The sequence below is a fragment of the Columba livia genome, chromosome Z (assembly GCF_036013475.1).
Source record: "Columba livia isolate bColLiv1 breed racing homer chromosome Z, bColLiv1.pat.W.v2, whole genome shotgun sequence".
NCBI classification, from domain to species: domain Eukaryota; kingdom Metazoa; phylum Chordata; class Aves; order Columbiformes; family Columbidae; genus Columba; species Columba livia.
In genome coordinates this window covers 16723034-16742743 of record NC_088642.1, presented here as the reverse complement: position 1 = coordinate 16742743, position 19710 = coordinate 16723034, and the positions used below count along the sequence as shown (strand labels likewise).

Here is a 19710-nt window from a genome sequence, read left to right as displayed (position 1 = left end):
TAACCTTGTTAAATTGGCTTCTTAAACTCTGTAAGTTACATATGAAATAATTTCACAGTTAACTTTTAATATACTTTCCAGTTCTGCTTCAGTTGGATGGACCCTCACACTAACCTCCATATGGTTCTGATTAAGTATAAGAGCATTATTACTCATAAAGCCCCAGCTCTTCAAAGCAGCACTAGATATATAACATGTAACAAATGTTTACAGAATTAAACTGTGGATAAATTGGATATGCCATGTTATTTCTGCCATCCTTTTTCTATACTCGTTATGCCCATTATTGTTTAGTTGTTGTGCATTAAAGGAAAATATACAGTCACTACTATTCAAAGTTGAATTGCATTTGATTTTTAAAATTCAATATTACACTATGAGAGAGAAAAATAAAATTATCAGTATTGGAAAACAAAACCAGGATTACACAAAGGAGAGAAAGAAGCAGCATCTTCTGTCGTGCAGTTTAGTTGTTCATGCTGTTTTGGATCAGTGAGACAAAGGTCGTTGAAAATCTGTCCTCAATCCATCATCTGCTGTAATTCTTCCTTTGTTAAGGGAATAGTCCTGCCTGGCTGACAGTGGCACAGTGGTAGGATCACTTCAGATGCTGTGAGATTCAGGATTAGAACTCTGTTTCTGTTACTTCTGTTTACAACTCATTGCAAAGTCTCCTAATGCAGTAGCACAAGAACAAAAGGAGAAAGAAGTCCCCAAACCATGTGGTTTTGAGTTTCTTTTCTAAGCTTACATCATTCTGAGCTCAGGTGTTGCACAGTCGAAGTGTATCAGAAACTTGAATAGAGAGGAGGAATTTGCTTCTCCTTATTTTACTGGGACCCTGTGGGTCTGGGTTTCTGTCTGTTTCTTTGATTGCCCATCTTAGGTATCCAAATGGTGAAATGTCATCCATTTTCTGTGGGAGACTGCCTTCTAATGTAACACTGCAGGTGATTTCAGAAAAGCTTGGAAAAACTTTTAGGAAATAAGCTTTCTCTGTTTTTCCTCAAAACTCTTCTTTGAGTCACTTTTAGTATTTCTTCATTGTCCTGTATGTTGTTTTAGACTACTGTCATGAATTTACAGATATATTGCATTCTGTGAAACTACCAAATACTAAAAAGGTACTCAATGTTAAGATATAGCCAAATATATGCCATTTACTGATAACTAGTTTCTTAATCAATATTAACAAAGGACATGGCTACAACATCTCTTTGTATATTTCCATCAGTCTTTTAGAACCTAAATTTCTTCTATATCTGACTTTTGAACCTTGAACATGCAAGGAAAAGAGGAATACTGCTTTTAGTATCACTAGGAATAAATCAGTAGAGTGGATATATAAGAAATCCGTCACCTAGAGCACTAATATTTTTAATATCTGCTATTATGATTTCTTAGAATAGCTTGATTTTATAGAATCACAGGATGGTTTGGGTTGGAAGGGATCTTCAAAGGTCATCTAGTCCAGCCCCCCTGCAATGAGCAGGGACATCTTCAACTAGATCAGGTTGCTCAGAGCCCCATCCAGCCTGGCCTTGAACGTCTCCAGTCTTTCATCTGCTAGAAAATTAGCTCTATCCCAGCTGAAATAAGGACACCAGTTATGTTTATCAGGGGGGTTATGCTTTCTTTGACGTTCCTTTTCTGGCTGACATACCTGTAGAAGCCGTTCTTGTTATTCTTTGTGTCCCCTGCCAAGTTCACATCCAGCTGCGCCTTGGCCTTCCTGACCCCATCTCTGCACAAGCCGGCAGTGTTCCTGTGCTCTTCCAGCATCCCTGTCCCTCTGCCACAGCCTGTGTGTTTCCTTCTTGCCCTTTAGTTTGACCAGCAGGTCTTGACTCAGCCATGCCGATCTCTTGCCCTCCTTACCCGATTTCTTACACGTGGGGATCAAGAGCTCTTGTGCTCTCTGGAAAGTGTCCTTAAAGATCTGCCAGCTCTGTTCTGCTGCCTTGTCCCTGAGGGCAGTTTCCCAGGGAATCCACTTGACTAACTCCTTGAAGAACTGTAAGTTGGCTTTCCCAAAATTCAGGGTCCTGACTTTACTGTTTGCCCGTCCCACATGTCTCAGGACTGTCAACTCCAACAGTGCATTACATTACAGAAGATCATACAAAAACCGCAGTGGAAATACATAGTTTTTAAAAATTCTGTATTTCGATATTTCTTTAAATAATTGTTTAACAGAACAGGTGCAAATAGACTGAAGTTTGAAATTTTATATACATAAACGTTTCGATTTTTTTTTTAACTCAATGTTTGAAACAAAACACAACTCTCTCACGCAAAGCTCTCATATTTATTTATAAATGTTACTTTTGCAAGAGATTTACTTTGCCAATTATGGACAGCCATTGCTCCTATAAATTAATATAGAAATATTGATTGACTTAGGAAAGAAACATGCAATATTGTCTAGTCTGGATTAAGAATTTGGAAGAAGCTGCAGGTGTTCTAAGATGGCCTGAGTCAAATAAGTAGTATCTGAAGATTACTTGAATCTCTGCTGAGTTGTTCTGGATGTTTTCCTTCTCTGTTTTTTCTTTTTTGTCATACCTGTATGTTACTATAAGCAATGATTAGGCTAGTACATCTGGTTTGTATATTTATGAACATTCCAGAATTAAAATATGCTCCAAATAAACACATGAGTGAAGGCTAAACTCCACAGAAGAAACAGAGAACTTCCAAGTAAAAGCTCTGTACAGCTGTCCTTTGTATTATTTTCTCAATTTTTCTGTTATTGCATGTCATTCTAGTGCATAGAATATAATAGTGTTGTACTTGTGGATGATTTCCCTTTAGCATGTATCAAATGAGTAAGATTTACCCTCTCTGCCTTAATTCATGGGAGAGCAAACCCATCAGAATTTACTTAATGTGTCAGAGTATGGATGTGCTGAATGCCGTGGAAGCCATATATTTTGCAGATTTTTGAATTTTAAAAAACCCAGAGAAACATTAAAATACATAAATGCATGTTAGTTATTCCAAATTACAATTAATTTATAGTAAGAAATTGTATCAGTTAAAAACTGGCTGACTTTACAAGTGCAAGGCAAGTTGTTAATCGTAGTTTGGCTCTTGTCGATGGATTTTCCTGATCATCAGCTTCTCTTAGATTTACAAGGGATTTAAGCTTAAATGGGCCTAGTGTTCCCCATCTCCTGTGCAAGCAGCAAAGAAGGTGGGCTTTTTTTTTGTTTGTTTTTATGAAACAGGCTTGGAAATGGTAAGGCTTTAATATTGGACAAAAATCTGTAAAAAAGCTAAGGCTAGAAGGTGGAAGGTGTCCATCTTCACAGCTGGTAAAGTTGAGCAGCGTGAGTTTGGAAGTCACTGTACATTAGTTGTAGATGTTAAGGTTTGGCGGTGGATGGCTATATCAGACCATGTAAATATGTCTCATGTGAAACTGGCTTGGAGAACTCTTACTGTGGTGTCCATTGCGGGTGTTTTAGCTCTTTGTACTAACACTGGAAACAATAAGCTAATTTGCTCTTCCTTTGTAAGGATGGTTGTTTGTATTTTTCAGTTCCTTACGGGTCAGTCTTCATCCTTCCTCTGCTTTTTGTATATGTCCCTACTAATTGTCTTTATGCCCCTTGGAAATCTCTGCATCTCTGGATACCTTCATGTGCCTCCTGTGACTGGAATATCTCTCTCTTACTATACAGCATCTATCTTTATGTTTCTCTTTAAGTGGGAAGAAACACCCCCACTTTTTATCTGAACTTTGAGTGGTGCTGCTGTGTGGAATGCTGCCTGTGCCTGCTCTTAGGTTTGACCTCTGATTGCATTTTTCTCAAGTTAAAATATAGCCAGAGCTCTGTGTACGTTGAAGTGAGCTGACCCTGAATTCTGTATTAAGATTCCAGAGTTACTTGAACTTGGTTGGGAAAATCTGCATCAGTAATTTCACTTATGTTTTAGAATGGCTCTAACTAACTACATATAAAATTAAATAATGCAGCAAATGTAGTATATATTTTTCATTTTTATCTTCTTGTATTGTAAATAATTTGTATGTTTAAGCTATGTGAAAAATTACTGCTGATCACTACAGAGAACTGCATGTATTGGAGCATTGAACTTCTGATATCTTGCAAGAAGATACTTTATCAGATTATCAGTGAATTAGTTAGAATATTTTGATGTCTGACACACAATTTAATAGTTATGTCTCCTTACATCTGGTTTCTGTTTTCACTGCAGCATTGTAACACATTTTGCAATCAAATAAGCATTTTTAACAAGTGAATCTTAACAATGAAATCCTATGCACCCTTTTCTGTCAAGTCTGAGTTTTTTCAATAGTATTCTTTCATTGTTGTTCTCATGGGGTTAAAAAAAAATGTGTCTTCCATTAGTTTTCTCATGAAAGTTGTCCATAGTTGCAGTTGTGGCTGCAAATGATATGAATTCATTTCTGCCTACTTGAATATATTACACATGCTGGCATCAAGCTGTATTCCAATGATTTCAATGGACTCAAAAAGCAAAGTCTTTGTTTAAAACACTTTAATAGTTACATTTTACTGACCACAAATGGTTCACATCGATTAGGAGACATAAACTGCTGCTAGCCAACAGTGACAGTTCATCAGACAGTCAAAGAATGCAAATGCGAAAAAAATTAAAAGGAAAAATGCATGCCTCAGGAGGCAGAATAGCTGTGTAGACAGTGACAGTGATGAGTGGGTCTAAGGTTAGGGGCTTTTTCTGCCCACAGGTGCCTTCCCTCACAGGCGATGGCCCCTGAGGTCTGTCAGCTGCGTTCAGGGACTGCTTGTGGCTTCCTGCGATTCGCAAGTGACCTCGGGTAGCTTGAACATTTTTAATAGTTACAATGGTTTTGGTTTATTAATCCAGATAATTTTGATGGAACTGTGTTAAGAGTGAGCACACATGCAATAATGCCAGCCTTTTTTAGGAACTGTTGACCTCTTGTGTGAACTAAGAGCTTTTAATTAGCTTAGCTCTTTAAATTAGTTTAGTCAGAGCCAAAAGAGCACATCTTGCTGCAGCCTAAGGCAAGTGAGGAGAGAGGCTTTGGGAAAACATGGACCTGAAGACCTTGACTAATTTAATGGGTCACTTATTCCATAATCCTGACAGAGACTTGAAGTTGGTTTTTTAAAGAATTAGTAACTCCTTTGCCAAAGTGGGAGCAGGGGCAAGATAGGACTTTTGGACTCAAATATATGGGTCAAGTAGTGGTTACTCAGGAGAGGAGAAGTCCTTATGAGGAAGATAAAGCTGCAGCTGTAATTGTGGATATTGGGGGAGGTCACTAGACAGCATGTCACCATCCCCTCTTGTTTTACCCCGGTTTACAGCAGCCCTGTCCATTTGACTGAAACAGTAGATCTTTGCTAATCCGAGTTTGGACTGAGCAGGCTGAGGAAGGATCATGTGAGTGGTTTGGTCAATAATACGAAAGAGATGATAAATTTTGACTGTTGATGGCACGAAGGATGACAAGCAATAGCAGGCAGACTCCTTTTACAAACACAAGTTGAATCATAAAGTGGATGTACTATATGACTTTGGCGTCACTATATAGGATCAGGAATTTGCAGAGAAAAGGTGCCTTCTGAAAATGAAAGCGTTAACTTGTTTCTCAAGTATGAATGTGCTGGGAAACACTTGGCCATCCAGGGCTAAAGCTCTGTTTATACCAAAATACAGTCTTTGAGCAGAGGAATCTCTTAGTGCATTATGGATTTTTCTGCTTCTTTCCTGGTATCAGGAATGGAGCAGGAAACCAGTTAACCTGTAAAGGATAGTGTTTACAGAATAAACTTTCTAAAGAATGATCATTAGGCACAAAAACATCAAAACGAAAATGTCCACCAAGACAATTTGACTGTTCCTTTGAAGTCTACAGCTGCTTCCGCTGTCCATATGTACAGCTCCCCTTTGAAACCAGTGAGAGTTCTGTGTGTATATTTGAGGATTGAATGTGGTCTGTAAGGCTATGTATTTGCCAAGAGGAGAGATTTCACTACTTCAGGTTTTGGGAAATATGATCAAAAGTGGCAGAAAGTTCAAGGATGATGATGTTGGAGAAAGGCTGGGTTTTGCCAAGAGGAAATTGCTGGTGACCTTACTGAACTACCATGGTGTCTTGCAGGCGTATTGTAGAGATTCAAACATGGGAGCAATTAGAAAATGTCATGCATGTAGCTGGGGAAAAAGAAAATCACAAAGATGGAATAAAATAATCGTTATTTAATTGCAAATTAAATTTAAAATGTCACTTGAATATAGAATTGAGGTGACAAAATTAAGGAGAATATTAGGTGCACTGTAAATACTAGGGCTTTTTCTGTTTATTTGGATAAAGCAGGTTCAGTTGTATCCAGCTTAACATTATTTTGCTTAGATGCAGCAGTGTGTTATTCAGCCATTATTACCCGTCACCCAGCAAAGATGTTAAAGAAATTAATAACAGGCAAAAAATTACTCTGAAAAACTCATTCAGCAAGTATGTTGTCTGCAGTTTTCCCACCTGGAAAACATAATCCGTTGCTGAAAAACAGATTTATGAAGACTGGTTAAAAATACTGCTTAGATCATTAACGGAAAAGAAAATTATCTACGTAAACTTCCATTTCTTTTCATTACCTGTGTTTCTATGTCACCACATTACCTTATCAAATAATCTCTTTCCTCCAATGGAAGCTTGATTGCATTTAGCAAAGGCTGGGGTAGTTGTTGGGAGAGGCATGGACATTGTTGAATGTACCTATACAAGACTGACGCACTTTGCCTATGCATGCTGAGTAAACTTACCTGTTTCATTTCATCGTCATCTCTAGGAGGATGAAGCAGCCTACAGGAGACCAAATAGTTGCAACAGATCACAAAGTAAATAACTTTTTTTGTCCTCACTGAAGTTTAAGACTAGTGTTGAATACTATTTTCTGTATTATTTTGTTGGTTTATTTGGTTTAAAGAATTGTCAGATGGAATTTATTTTTTTCTGTTTTATGTGCTTGGTGTGAGAATTAGCTTAGGGACAGATACTTCTTAGTAAGGTGTGTGCTGCCCTTTTTTCAAATGTCCAATGTTGTAAGTAATAACTAAAGAGTTTGGTTTCATTTTTATGTCTCTGTGCCAGCAGACGTGTGTTTCTTTCTGCTAGTAAATTGAGCCAATATATTCTGGGTGTAGCTAGAGCCCCAAGTGATTAAAAACTCAAGGCACTCTTCTCAAACAAAAGTGATGTGAAAAACAGATGTAGATCTATCCAATTGCCGGAATCAAGTCATAGTTTGCACTGTTTAAAGCCAATTCATGTGCCTGCACTTAAGGAAAAAAGACATCTGGCTTGTAGTGAATGAAATATAGAAATTGTAGAGACACTGGAGGAATTGGGCTGCTGCTGGATGAGCGACAATCAGCTGAAATGTTCCTGACACCGAGTGGTGTCCCTGCCACTCCTGCTGTTAGGGGCAGACTTCTCCATTGCCTGTGTTGAGGTTTCTGCAGTTCCTGGGCTGGTTGGGGAGTTTTGACACGGGGTGGTTTTCCCTGTCTGCAGGCAGTGTTGTTGGAAGGTGCCCATCTGCAGTGCTTTCCTGTGTGCAGGCTCGGCTGGACCACGTGCAGCTCTCTTCTTCCTCCCCAGCCTTTCTCCCGAAAGCTTTCCCAGCTGTATCCTGATGCGCTAAACAGCTCAAATTAGCTCCAGATTGCTCTTTTTCTTGTGTGCCAAAGAAGTGACAGAAGGCAATTGGAGCAGTCCCACTGCACCCCACCAAGGAACAGGGGTTACAGGATATTAGGATAGAAAATGTGGGTTCTGGGCACAACCCTGAGGCTTTAATGCCTGTGTATTAGATCATTGGTCTCTGCTGTTTCCATGTAATTCTAGGTTTTTGCAGCTTCATGTCCCTGGAAGTGGTGGGGTTGTGGGTCTTTCTTCATTTGGTTTGGTTTGTTTTGTTTAACAAACAAAAAGGTGTTAGGTTAAAGTAGTCATTTTTTCCCTGCCCCGCAAAAGATGAAACTGAAGAAAAGTGAAATAATGATCTCCATGGCTAGCAGCTTTCCCTGCACGCCATACATACCTGAACACTTCTGCTGCATCTGAAGTCATGGACATCTTTTCTTGTACATGACTCTGATCAGCAGTGGGTGTAAAACTAGTTTTCTGCCAGCTCCTATTCTCATAGTTGGAATTGGATCCTCTTTTCTTACCTTACAGCTGCAGCTTAAAGTACAAAACCAGCAGGCCTAAGGACACGTATTTTCCATACATCTGGAAGTACAGATGCATTAGTTTTGGCTGATCACTGCATATGCAGGGTATCCATAAGCACAGTAACTGTGGCCTGACTTCCTGCTTTTTTTCCTCCAAAAGCTGCTATAAATATGCCTCCTAATTAGATCCATAATGTTGCTGGGATAACAGCACTAGGTTTGTTCTAAGAGAATCATGCTGCTTCCAGAAGCAGGGGAAGAAACCCAAATGTATTCAAAATAAACTTCCGAATGCTTTTATTGAATAAAAACACCTAGGTGTTGCCAGCTATTGGACAGTCTCTGCACTTAGAAAATTTCATACTTGAAATTCAGTGCTTCCGAGCATACTCCCTGTCATTTGTCAGTCCTATCCAGTCCTCCTTTTATTGAGTGTCTGTCTACCATATGGACATGTCTCTTCTGTTTGGTAGGGAGAAGGGGGGGATGCACTTGGAAACTAAATGTTTTTCTGAGTTCCATTTAAAACACTTCTTTATTCTAAATGGAAAGAGGGAGCATATAGGAGGGACCTCCTTGTTCCTTTCAGCAAAGAGAAACCCTCTTACTTCCACTCTCATCTTCACAAGGCAATTAATCTGTTAATCAACAGCAAGAAACAGGAACAAGTACCAGGAATTATTATTGATCATATTTCCCCTTCAAGCATTTTGTCCACTTATTTCATGCTAGTTTGCATGCAATTGATGGCTTTAAGACGTTGGCAGACTTTAGTTTCAGGAGTAGCAGGAGCTTAGAAGGTTCCTTTTTCTCATTATTTTGAGGATGCTTTAACTTGGTAACATATTGAAATGCCCTAATCTGCATTATAAAATAAATCAGAGTTGTTTTTTTTTCCTAGTCTGTACTCACTTTTAAAATACTGTATGACTTCAGGCAAGCCTTTCAAAAAGAGCTTGGCATGGGTTACACATCAGACAGATGTGTGCTAGATCAGCTTACTGCAGGGGCCCAAGAGGAGGAATGGCAGGGTATGGGAGCAGCTTCAGAAAAAATAATTAATTCAAAAAAGTAGGAGCTTAAGCACAGGTGGAAAACAGAAAAAAAAAAGCTGGGGCACACCAATGTTGGATTTGAAAAGTACCGTAGACAGAATAGGAGTATTTGGCAACTATTTTGTAACTGTTTTCAGGAAAGAAAGAAGACCTAGGTGTTTGTAAGCCTGGAACCAGAAATGTTAGGCTGGGTCTTTCCAGACACTAATGGTTGGTTAAGGTTATTAAGCACCAGTACATGATAAACAATTAGTGAATTGAATTGTGATATCTGATTATATGAGCCTAGGTGTTTAAGTTTTTTTTCTTACTTTCCCCCTGCAGATGTATTACTTCAAAAGCTTTCTTCACGCCTTGTTCTGAATAGGATAAAAAAGTGGTTGCATAGTCAAAGACTTTATTGGCACACAGCACTTGATTTTTCTCTCTCTTCTTTTTTTGCTGATTCCTAATTAAATACTTCCTTTAAATGTTGGTTATTTCTTGCTCTGTGAATATATGAGTTATATACATACCAATATGTTAAACTTTTGGATGGCTATTTAAAAAAATGAACCTAGGTATCCAAGAGTAATTATGTATTTAAATTTATTAACCTCCTTATTATAAAACGTTGCATGGAGTTTTGGTCTTTTCTTACTTATTGATAAAATTTATTTATGCAGAATTTGTTATGCTATGAGACATACAAAGCAAAACAGTCCAAAAATAAAATTTTCTGTTAAGACTGTTATTTTTCTCATAGGAATGAATTAATTAGTGCCGTATTTCCCAGAGTTATTCTTGTAAATATTCCCCATATTCTTGGATCACTCTTTGTTCTACCAGTGCCAAAACCCGTTGTTAAACTTATCGTCATAATTAGTATCACTAGGACGTATTTAAGATTACAGTTCTACTATTATAATCAAGGTTGCATAACATGTATCACAAACTTTAAACTCTCTGGGGAATGAGAATGGAAGGTTTAGAATAAATAGAAGTTAAGGACAGTTTATGTAAACTCTGCATATTTTTATGAGGTATTTTCACTGTCTGAAACAATTTACACGCTAGATGTAGTCAGCAAGGGTGGTGATGGTTTTTTTGTTTTGTTTTGGTTGGTTTTGTTTGTTTGGTTTTGTGTTGGTTTTGTTTTGTTTTACTTTTTTCCTGGGATTAAAACTGCTTAATAACACCACCAAATAGAGTCCTGGGCGAATCTGTGGATGAATTCCAGGAAGCCCTCTCCAAGGAGCTTGTCTAGAATAATTCGCCAGGCATGTCAATGTGACCATGGGATGTATCTCTGTTGTGGTCATAAAAACGATGCAGCAACCAGAGGGGTCACAAGTGAGACAAAAAAAGGACAGTCTGTTTAAAAAAAAAAATAAAATGAAAATAACTACTTTGCTATAGTGTAATTGAAACAAGATCTACATTGGTAGAAGGAAATGAGTAGCTATACAATAAGACACACTGTTGCTTTTGAAAAATATGCAAAAAATGCAAAATTATTTTGTGTATTATTTTCAATTTTTAGTTTACCCACTTAAGTCCTATGTAAGAGCCGGTGAAAAAACAGTAAGGGAAATCTTTAAAGAGAAGTCCAGTTTCTGGCCTATTGGTAGAGAAAATAGTACCTCTGTTCCAGAGAATTAATGTGAGGCAACATCACGAGCAGAAGCTGCTAAGATAGTGTGTCCACATAGTGGATGTTGCAGAAAGGAAGTCACTTGGGCTGCTTGTCCATATGGTGAAGAAAGTTAGTGTCTTGGTCATACTGTACTTGAAGTGTCCTTTGGAAACTCTTCTTACAGGATTTTTCCAGACATCCAAAAAATAAAGCACAAAGGTCTCTTTCTATCTTTTAAAATAAGATTTTCTTTCTACTACATAGGCAATACCAATTTTTGTGTGTACAACTGGGGGGAGATTAAGCTTACTTTCTTGGAAAACTGGCCTTATACAGTATTGCAGTACTTGTTTCCATTTAATTTCTTTCCCCAACAATAACTTTCAAGCTTGTTGATCAATTTAAACAGAATTTGTCAGGAGTGAGCCCTAATGCGTGAAGTTTTGACAAGTCTATTAATGCTATTAATATTGCCCCTGGGTTCAGTAAGTGCTGTGGACTTGTCTTAGCAAGGAACACACATGTGAGAGAGATATTAATGATCCTGGGAAGGATGTTTGTCAGGGTTCATTCTTAAGTCAAAACTTTTGCCTTGTTTTGTTTTCTGCTGTCTAAAGAGGTATAAATCCCAGATGAATCTTTTCCCACAGTTGTGGTTATCTATTGCCGATGTGGGTTATCTTCATAGTACAAAGCAGACTGTTGCTTCGGTTCTAGGGTAATTCAATAACAAAATGAGTCCATATGAAGACTTGAATCCGTACATCCTTCATTAGTTATTGCTCTCAGAATTGTTTTATTGCTGTTTTTTTTATTGTCCAACTGCTCTTCAAAGAGGTTTTAGTCATTAAACTGTATACTAGATACATATATCCCACATCACTGCATATATATACTGCCCTATTCAAAATGTTTGGCAGCTGGCAACTCTTCAGAGGAGGGTTAGGGAGAAACAGAAGGGCCTCTCTGTTTAGCTTTGTTTATTGACTCCTTTAAGAACTTCTGCAAAACATCTTTGACGGTTTACAAATTACACATTTAACAAATTAAACTCTTTCTCATGTGTATAACAATGAATATTAATTACAAAAGCAGATGTTTGTGAGAAGAAGACACTGGCCTTCAGTTTTAAAGGCACAAGATGCACAAACTTTACTTTGCTTTTATTTTGCTTATTAAATTAACTTTAAAAAAACACCCTTCCTCTTCATTGCCTTTAACAAAAACCCCACAGTAATTTTGAAAGACAGTCACCTTCTGTTGTACAAAGATTTTTTTAAAAATAGATTATATTCCCTGATTTTCTGTGAGTTAAATGTGTCCTTTTTTCATCCAAAATCTTTTGGGAGGGGGGTACTATGTATTTTTGTTGTTTCAACTCACTCCATTAAAATAGCTTAATGTGAACTGTATTGTATGTACTTTAAGATGGATGAGAACGTGATTAGATGTAAATAAGTGCATGAGATTGAAAAAAATGTAGAAACATTCCTGTAACAAATTGATTTTTTTATTGAAGGCATATTTGGGTAGTTGCTAGAGTCAGTAGAAAAAGATTTTATTTTTTTGGAGATATTTTAATCAAAACAGAAGACAAGTTCTCACTTCAGAATTTTATTTTTGCTATAGTAATGCATAGTATTTACTGAGGATCAGCTTTGCCAGTGCTTTGAAAAATATTCAAGGCGTAAGGGTACTGTGTGTGACTATTTTGAAGACAAAAGTTATTTCATCTGGCCACCTTTATCAGGATACATGTCCCACAGATGCATTAATATGGAGGAAGTGTGGTGTTTTGGGTTGGAAGCACTGCATTAGTTTTGAGGGTGACACAGACCTACTGATTTTGTAAGTTCCAATGAAATTGTTCATTTTGACAATTTGGATTTTTTTGACAATACATTCAGATCCTATCAGATTCCTCCTCCTTCGATACGGAAGTACAACAGAAAATTAAAAGAAAATTATACTACTCACATGAGTCACATAAATTTGCAGAGAATGGTAATATTAGAGATTAGTCTGGCTTTTGTACATAGGAACTATTTTGACCAGTTCCTGACCCTGAAAAATATTTATTGCCCTTAAGAAACTGTTCTGTCTGTGACAATGTGGTTCCTTCAGATCTGACTGTTGCAGGCTCCCTTCTAAATTGCTCTGTAGGATTTTTGCTCTCATAGCAGGAATGGCACTTCTTCCCAAGTCAGTGCAGCGTATCATTGGTATTTATGATACAATTACTACATTATACAGATTTCTCTGTAGTCAACAAGGCTGATGTTAATTCAGGTCTGCACAATTTTGGCCAAAACTACGTTTAAAAATAGCCAAGATGCTTCTGTTTCTCCCCTTTATTCTGTCACTTTGCCATTTACCCTGTGTATGTCTTCTCTGTATTTTTTCGTTGGTTGTGGTAATGCCTGCTATGAACTCTGTTTTAGCCCATTCTTGTATCAGCAAGAGTATCTCTCCCAGTGTTCCCTTTTGTTGTCACAAATCTCAGCTTGTAGAAGAAAATTCCATCAGAATGGAAAAAAGGCATATCAATACCCCCTTCCTTAAAATAACATAGAATGATGGGAGTGATAAAAATACTGTGAGAAATTAAAGGTAGCTCAACACCTATCAAAACAAGCGGAGCCAAGCCAACAGCAAAGCTCTTTAAACGTGTATGATGCTTCCATTTAAGAAAGCAAATGAAACTGTATAAATTAGCTAGGTAACAGTTATGCCAAGTACCAGGATTTCTCACTATAGCCGTGTTCTCTCCCCTTTCATCTTTTCTTTAGGGACAAGAACTGTTTGTTTTATGATTTTTCTAATGCACATAATATGTTGTGGGTACTACTGAAGTCTAAATTATATAGATCTAATTACAAAAATGATTCTGACAGATAGGAAAAATATGCTCATTATATTTTCCAGACTATTTCACTTTTACTTTTAATGAAAATCATATTTGATGTTTGTCTCCAGGAAAGAGATAATTGAAGTATCATGCTTGGGGGAGGCTTGTGTTTTCAGCTGAAGTAGCAAGGCTGAAGATTTAATAATAAAAAAATGTTATAAATCAGGGCCTCTAGTTGTAGGTACCTTGATTCCAAAAGCTTTGCTCTGGAGACTGTCTGCTGAGATTAGGTATTAGGATGAGTCATGGAGAGAAGCAGTTGCAAAAACGGACAATAAATCATTCAGGAAATACTGTTTTGAAGTGGATTTAGAACTGAATATGAAGCCAGTGTAGAACATGCAGCAACAATGATCCTATTTGTCTCTTACCTAAGTGGATATTGAGTGTGTGTTTTAAACTACTTGGAGTTTTCATATGAACTGTGGAGTTTGTTCCGTATTCAAGATAATTTGCTAAAATAGCATGAGGAGTTAGTAAGGAATAGCTTATTTGGGAGAACATGAGAATGACTGTACTTCCACAGAAGAAGGATCCATCTAGCCAAGCATCCCTTTGTTACAGCAATGCCTGGTAGCACATGTCTAGGAAAGTAACTTTCAAATTCTCAGCAGTTTGTGGCTGATGAAATTCCTGAGACAGATGTGATGTCTTTTCCTTAAGGAACTATCCACTTTTTTTTTTCGTTTTTAACTTCTCCAGTGGCCTTCTGAAGCCATACAAGCTTTTAGCATCAATTGTATACATCCAAAGCTGTTTCTTAGGGGAAAGGTATCCAAACAGATGGGCTAGAACTCCAGTTACAGTCCTGTAGGGGTTGTTCATCGCTTTCCTGCTGCCACATCTCTATCTTATGCAATCAGGGGTTTCTAGTTTGTTCACCCCCTTCACCTTGTGGCGCGGTTGAGACGGACAAACAACATAGACCAAGTTCAAGGATGAAAGTAGTAGATGCCGTTTATTGCCACAAGTGCAGTTTTATACAGTTTTACCAATTCATGTGTCTCTTCACTATTGGTTACAAGTTACAGGAGTAACATCTCATTGGCTATTTTTGCTATCATCAATGTTACTCTCCTACGCCCTTCTCTCTCATGGGTACACTTTAATATCTCTGGATACTCTTTTACTCCCGTCTTTCTCACGGGTAGCCCTTAATATCTTCAGGGCTAATTTCTGTTCCCAAGCCCTCCGTCAGGGAATCCACGGACCCACTGTAGTCTCCCACAATCTTGTTACTCAGTGGTTAGCTTAATATTTCCTTAATATAGGCTCCATTATCGTCTTTCATTATTATGCAACTCACACGTCTTTAACAAATTGTTGATATTTGAAGTCCTAGAAGATATTTCAGACTGTACAGAAGTAGTTATCTATAACTTTGAAAAATGGTATCATTTACGTGTAAAGTGCCAGTGACACATCAGCTCTGCTCTGCCTAACTAGAAAGGAAACAAACCTGAGTAATCAAAACAGAAACCATCCTTTTCCCTCCTTCAACACCTTCTTGATAACTCAGTCAAGAAAGTAAGCAGAAAGGGTCTCTGGAACGTGAATTCCTAAGGGAGAAGGACATAGTAATGTTCCAACAATGTGAAAATGAGAAGTCAAAATGAGAGGGATGGAGCTTGTTTCACATGTCAGGTTTTTTCATTTACATGTCAGAAAAGCCATCAAAACAAGTTGGTGTTGTTGGGTTTTTTTTTCCTTTTTTTAACTTGGTGTACTATGTCTGAATGCTGATATCACATATGAGTTTTTACAGAATATATGTTAGATAGCCTCCTTGTCTCAAAGAGTTTCTTGTATAATGAAACTGGCACAACGGGAATGTCTTCAACTCAACTACAGAAAGTAAATATAAAGCAAGTACCAGAAGGATTTGACTGTAACCTGGGAAATGCACACTTTTCTCTCTCTGTTATTCAGAAAGACAGTCTACTTCTATAATTTCCTTGCTACTTTGTTGCTGATACTCAGGACTGAAAAAAAGTCTCATATGCTGGTATTAAACTGATATGGACAGTAAGTAGCCTGTGATATGAAGAAGATACTTAACATACTTAATCTTTGATCCCACTGTATAATCAAACTGTGCTCTAATACAGTGTAGATGAGATACCTTCTATTCTAAGGTCACCAATGGTTAAAAGCTACTGAAAGCTCTGTCCCGTGAGTATCCCTGACAGGAATTCCTGTTTACAGTAAGAGTAGAAGGAATTGTTGAGACTGATTTTTTTTTTTTAAATAACCAGCCACTACTTACATTCTGGGATCTCAGTGCTCAGCATTGTTGTATGAGAGATATTGATAGCTAGTATTTGTTTGCCTGCATTTCATATTCAAGACAATAAAGCTCTTTATTTGTTTAATTTTAACCCAAGGGTGCTGGACCACAAGCAGCCCTGCTGGAAACTAGTTGGGCCACAGAACACTTTACAGTTTTCAAACCATGATGTTTTTTCCAGGTGCTTCATTTAGCTTAACCTTCCACCTTTGAAAATCTTCACAGAGACATGCACTAGTTTATTCCTTAGTAGAACAACAAAGGTCTTCTATGTGCAGCAGAAGGTTGTTCACAGTCCAGGTTTACATCAATCCCTAATTAATGAAACAGAAGGGAGAAAATTCTGTTGTGTTCTGGTGACAGTAAAGTTCTTCTGTAAGGTGTTGGACATGTGCTTCTGTTTCTTCCCTCAAATTCCTGGTTTTTAATTAGAAAATACATCTCACTTCAGCAACTACTATTTGAAATAATTTTAACCTCATTAAAATACAGAAAAATTATGCTTAAAAGAATTGCCATCAATGACTCTTCTGAGTTCATTACGATAGTTTTGAACAAGAACAACTGTACAGCAGTACTAAAAGTAACTTCAAGGAATCATTAATTCTGTTTACTTCAGGAGTCTGGATTTTATTCTAAGTGTGGAAGCTTGGTCAGAGAGAGTTGAAGAGTTACATGAGCTATCTTTAATTCAGGTAGATATTTCTGAGTTACTGTTGTCACAGTTCAGCTTTTTCTGTAAGTATCTTGTATGTTGTTGTCACCAAACACAATAAATTCAGTACATTTCCAAGTCACTTCAACAACTTTAATTAATTTAAACTCATTTTGTTAGGGCTTTCTCCTTCTGCCTGAGAAACTCGCCATTTTGTGTGACATTAAAGATCAACATGACTGCCTACAGATATAGGGAAAAAAATGCTTCTAAACAAGGAGTATGAGTATTGTCCTGACACTGAAATAACAGTTTTCTGCTTCAATTATACCATACTGCTTTGGAAAACAGTGTATTCTGAGTACTAATGATGGCATTGATAGCGACTCTTTCTGGTGGTCAGTTAATTAGTTGGAACTATATTTTTTAATTATTTGATTCTGGAAGCTTTGCATATCTAATGATATTTATCTAGTAGTATCAGAGGCTGTTCTTAACAAAGTCTTTCTAAATCATTGGCTTGTAGTATGATATCATTTCTGCCTAGAAATAACTTTTCATTGTAGTAATTTGGAAGACTCTGGCAAGAATTAACATATGTTTGTTACATGCTCTGAACATGTGATGCGTTGTATAAACACTTAGCAGCACTGTGCAAGCACTATGCATAACACACTTATATTGTGAAAATATTTTTTCAAATGGATTAATAAATGTTGTGGGGAAGATAGTCCTGTTTCTTTCTTACTAATAATTCCTTTTAATTACTTGTTTTCCAGATAATGGAGGACAAACTTTGGCAGGTGGGAATAACTGGCCACTGAGAGGAAGAAAATGGACCCTCTGGGAAGGAGGAGTGAGAGGAGTAGGCTTTGTTGCAAGTCCCCTACTAAAACAAAAAGGTGTAGAAAGTCACGAACTCATCCATATCTCTGACTGGTTGCCAACACTAGTGCACCTTGCTGGAGGACATACCAATGGCACAAAGCCTTTGGATGGCTTTGATGTTTGGAAAGCTATCAGGTAACTTGCATGTCAAATCACCGAGTCAGCATACTGGTATGAGAAGAATTTAATCAGCCCAGAGAACAGAGCTGGAACTGCAGGAGGATTATTACTTGGTCGTTTCCCTAAATAAAGGGACAGTACAAGTGCAGGTAACATTACTATCTATGAGAGAATTATCCAGGTTGCAAATTAATCCTGGTTCCAGATGCAAAACCTCCATAGCATAACTGGGTATGTTGAATTTGTTAGTTTGGACACAACAACGTACAAATATGGTATGCTTTTTCAAGAACGCTCCATGATGTAGAAGTGCGTTAATTGATTTTGCACAGTGTGGAGTACAAGTGAGTAGATTTTCTGGACCCAGCCCTGCTCTCTACAGAGCCCAGTTGGGTGTCACTGCAGGGTGCATCTGGAGTTGGACATATGGGAGATCTATGCAGACATTAAACTCACTGAGCATGGTTTCCACTTTGGTGGTTTGTTAGCTCAGTATAGCACCTGTCAGGCTGGCTCCAAGTGGAACCATTTGAATAGGTTCACATCGTGCTGTCCAGTGTCTCAAAAAGCCTACGAGGTTCAGTACAAAAGAAGACCTGACTTGGTTCCTAACGGGTCGTGACATTGTGTGTGATTTGAGCAAGGTGCAGCACTCAGGAGCACAGTGTAGACGTGCTTAGATGGCTGCAAAAAAAGGCAGCTTAGCTCCAGTTGGGTTGACACAGGCTGAGCTAATGACTTTTACTGGGCTCTTTCTGACTCTGTGCACCTCTCGTGCTGTCTGAATTAGCTGGGATATCCCAAACCCCATTAGTTCACATAATGGAGGGTCTTTTGTGCATTGAAAGAAAAATGAGTTAAATCCCATACATTTTTCCTCTGGAAAAAAACAGTTTTAACGGTATCACAAATACTGGATACTGGGGGCTCTGTGCACGTTTGAATATATGCTTGTTACTGCTCCATTTGGCTCAGCAAAATGGAATACAATGTAAAAGAATAAATGAAATCAGCCTTAAGTGATAAAGGTGATGTTTTTTCCCCTGGAACAAACTATCAAAAGAAACTGGTTTTGCCCCTTTGTGATATCTTCAATCGAGATTATATTCAATCAGTCTTCTATTTGGCAAAGCTTTTCTTTTATTCTGATGTTATTTTATTCTACTAAAGTGGATTGCAAAGTCCTTAAAACCCAGGTTCCTGCAGAATTTTGCACTTCTGTGTTCAAGGCTTAGTTTTGCAAAATTTGCATGGTGACTTTGGTTTAACTTCCTTTTTTTTCCCTCTTCTGTGGTTCATGGAAAGTATTAATTGATGGGGCTAAACCCTGTTGTCTGTTTTCTTATAAGTTATATTAATGTCTTTGAATATAGTTTTACTTTGCAAAAGAGTAATTTAAGATTAGGTTTAGTACTGCTAAAGCAGAATAAAAGGACTAGCAAGTCTGTTTCCTACATGCTGTTTATCTGAGAATTAGTGTTTTGTTTCTTTTGATAGTCTTTGTTCTGTTTTTATAGCAGTCAGGCAATATTATATTATGTGTATTATAACCTTTTGTCCCCTTCTCAGGGTTCCCACCCCAGCTTGTATGTAGCAATTTCTGAATTTTCTGCCATTTTCTACGTAGCTCATTATGATAAACACTGATTTTTGTGTGTCTTAGCATCCTAGACAGTCAATTACAAGGGTAACTTCCTAAACAGGTACGAGCAGGAATGTTTGGGTCAGGAATTGAGATAAGAAATTGAGAGCTGGAGAGGGCAGAGTTGAACCCATCTACCCATCCCTGGTTAGCGCTATGTAGACCTTAGAGTAAAAAAAAAAACAAACAAAAACCAACCAAACAAAAAACCTCAACAAACCCCAAAGCCCCTGTATCTTGAGTTCAGGGGTTTTTTGTTTGTATCTTTAGTAGGATTACGTGTTTTGAAGCTGCTAAGCTTTATTTATTTCTCACTGCTG

At 37.6% G+C, this 19710-nt stretch overlaps 1 protein-coding gene across 1 annotated transcript in view; it reads left to right on the top strand.

Moving 5' to 3' along the window:
• The window catches only part of ARSB (arylsulfatase B), a 70048-nt gene that overhangs the window by 16000 nt on the left and 34338 nt on the right, over window positions 1-19710 (top strand). The window contains exon 5 of the mRNA XM_021292211.2: window positions 17520-17763. Within this exon, the coding sequence (XP_021147886.2) occupies window positions 17520-17763 (244 nt within the window). The remainder of the gene's footprint in view (window positions 1-17519; window positions 17764-19710) is intronic.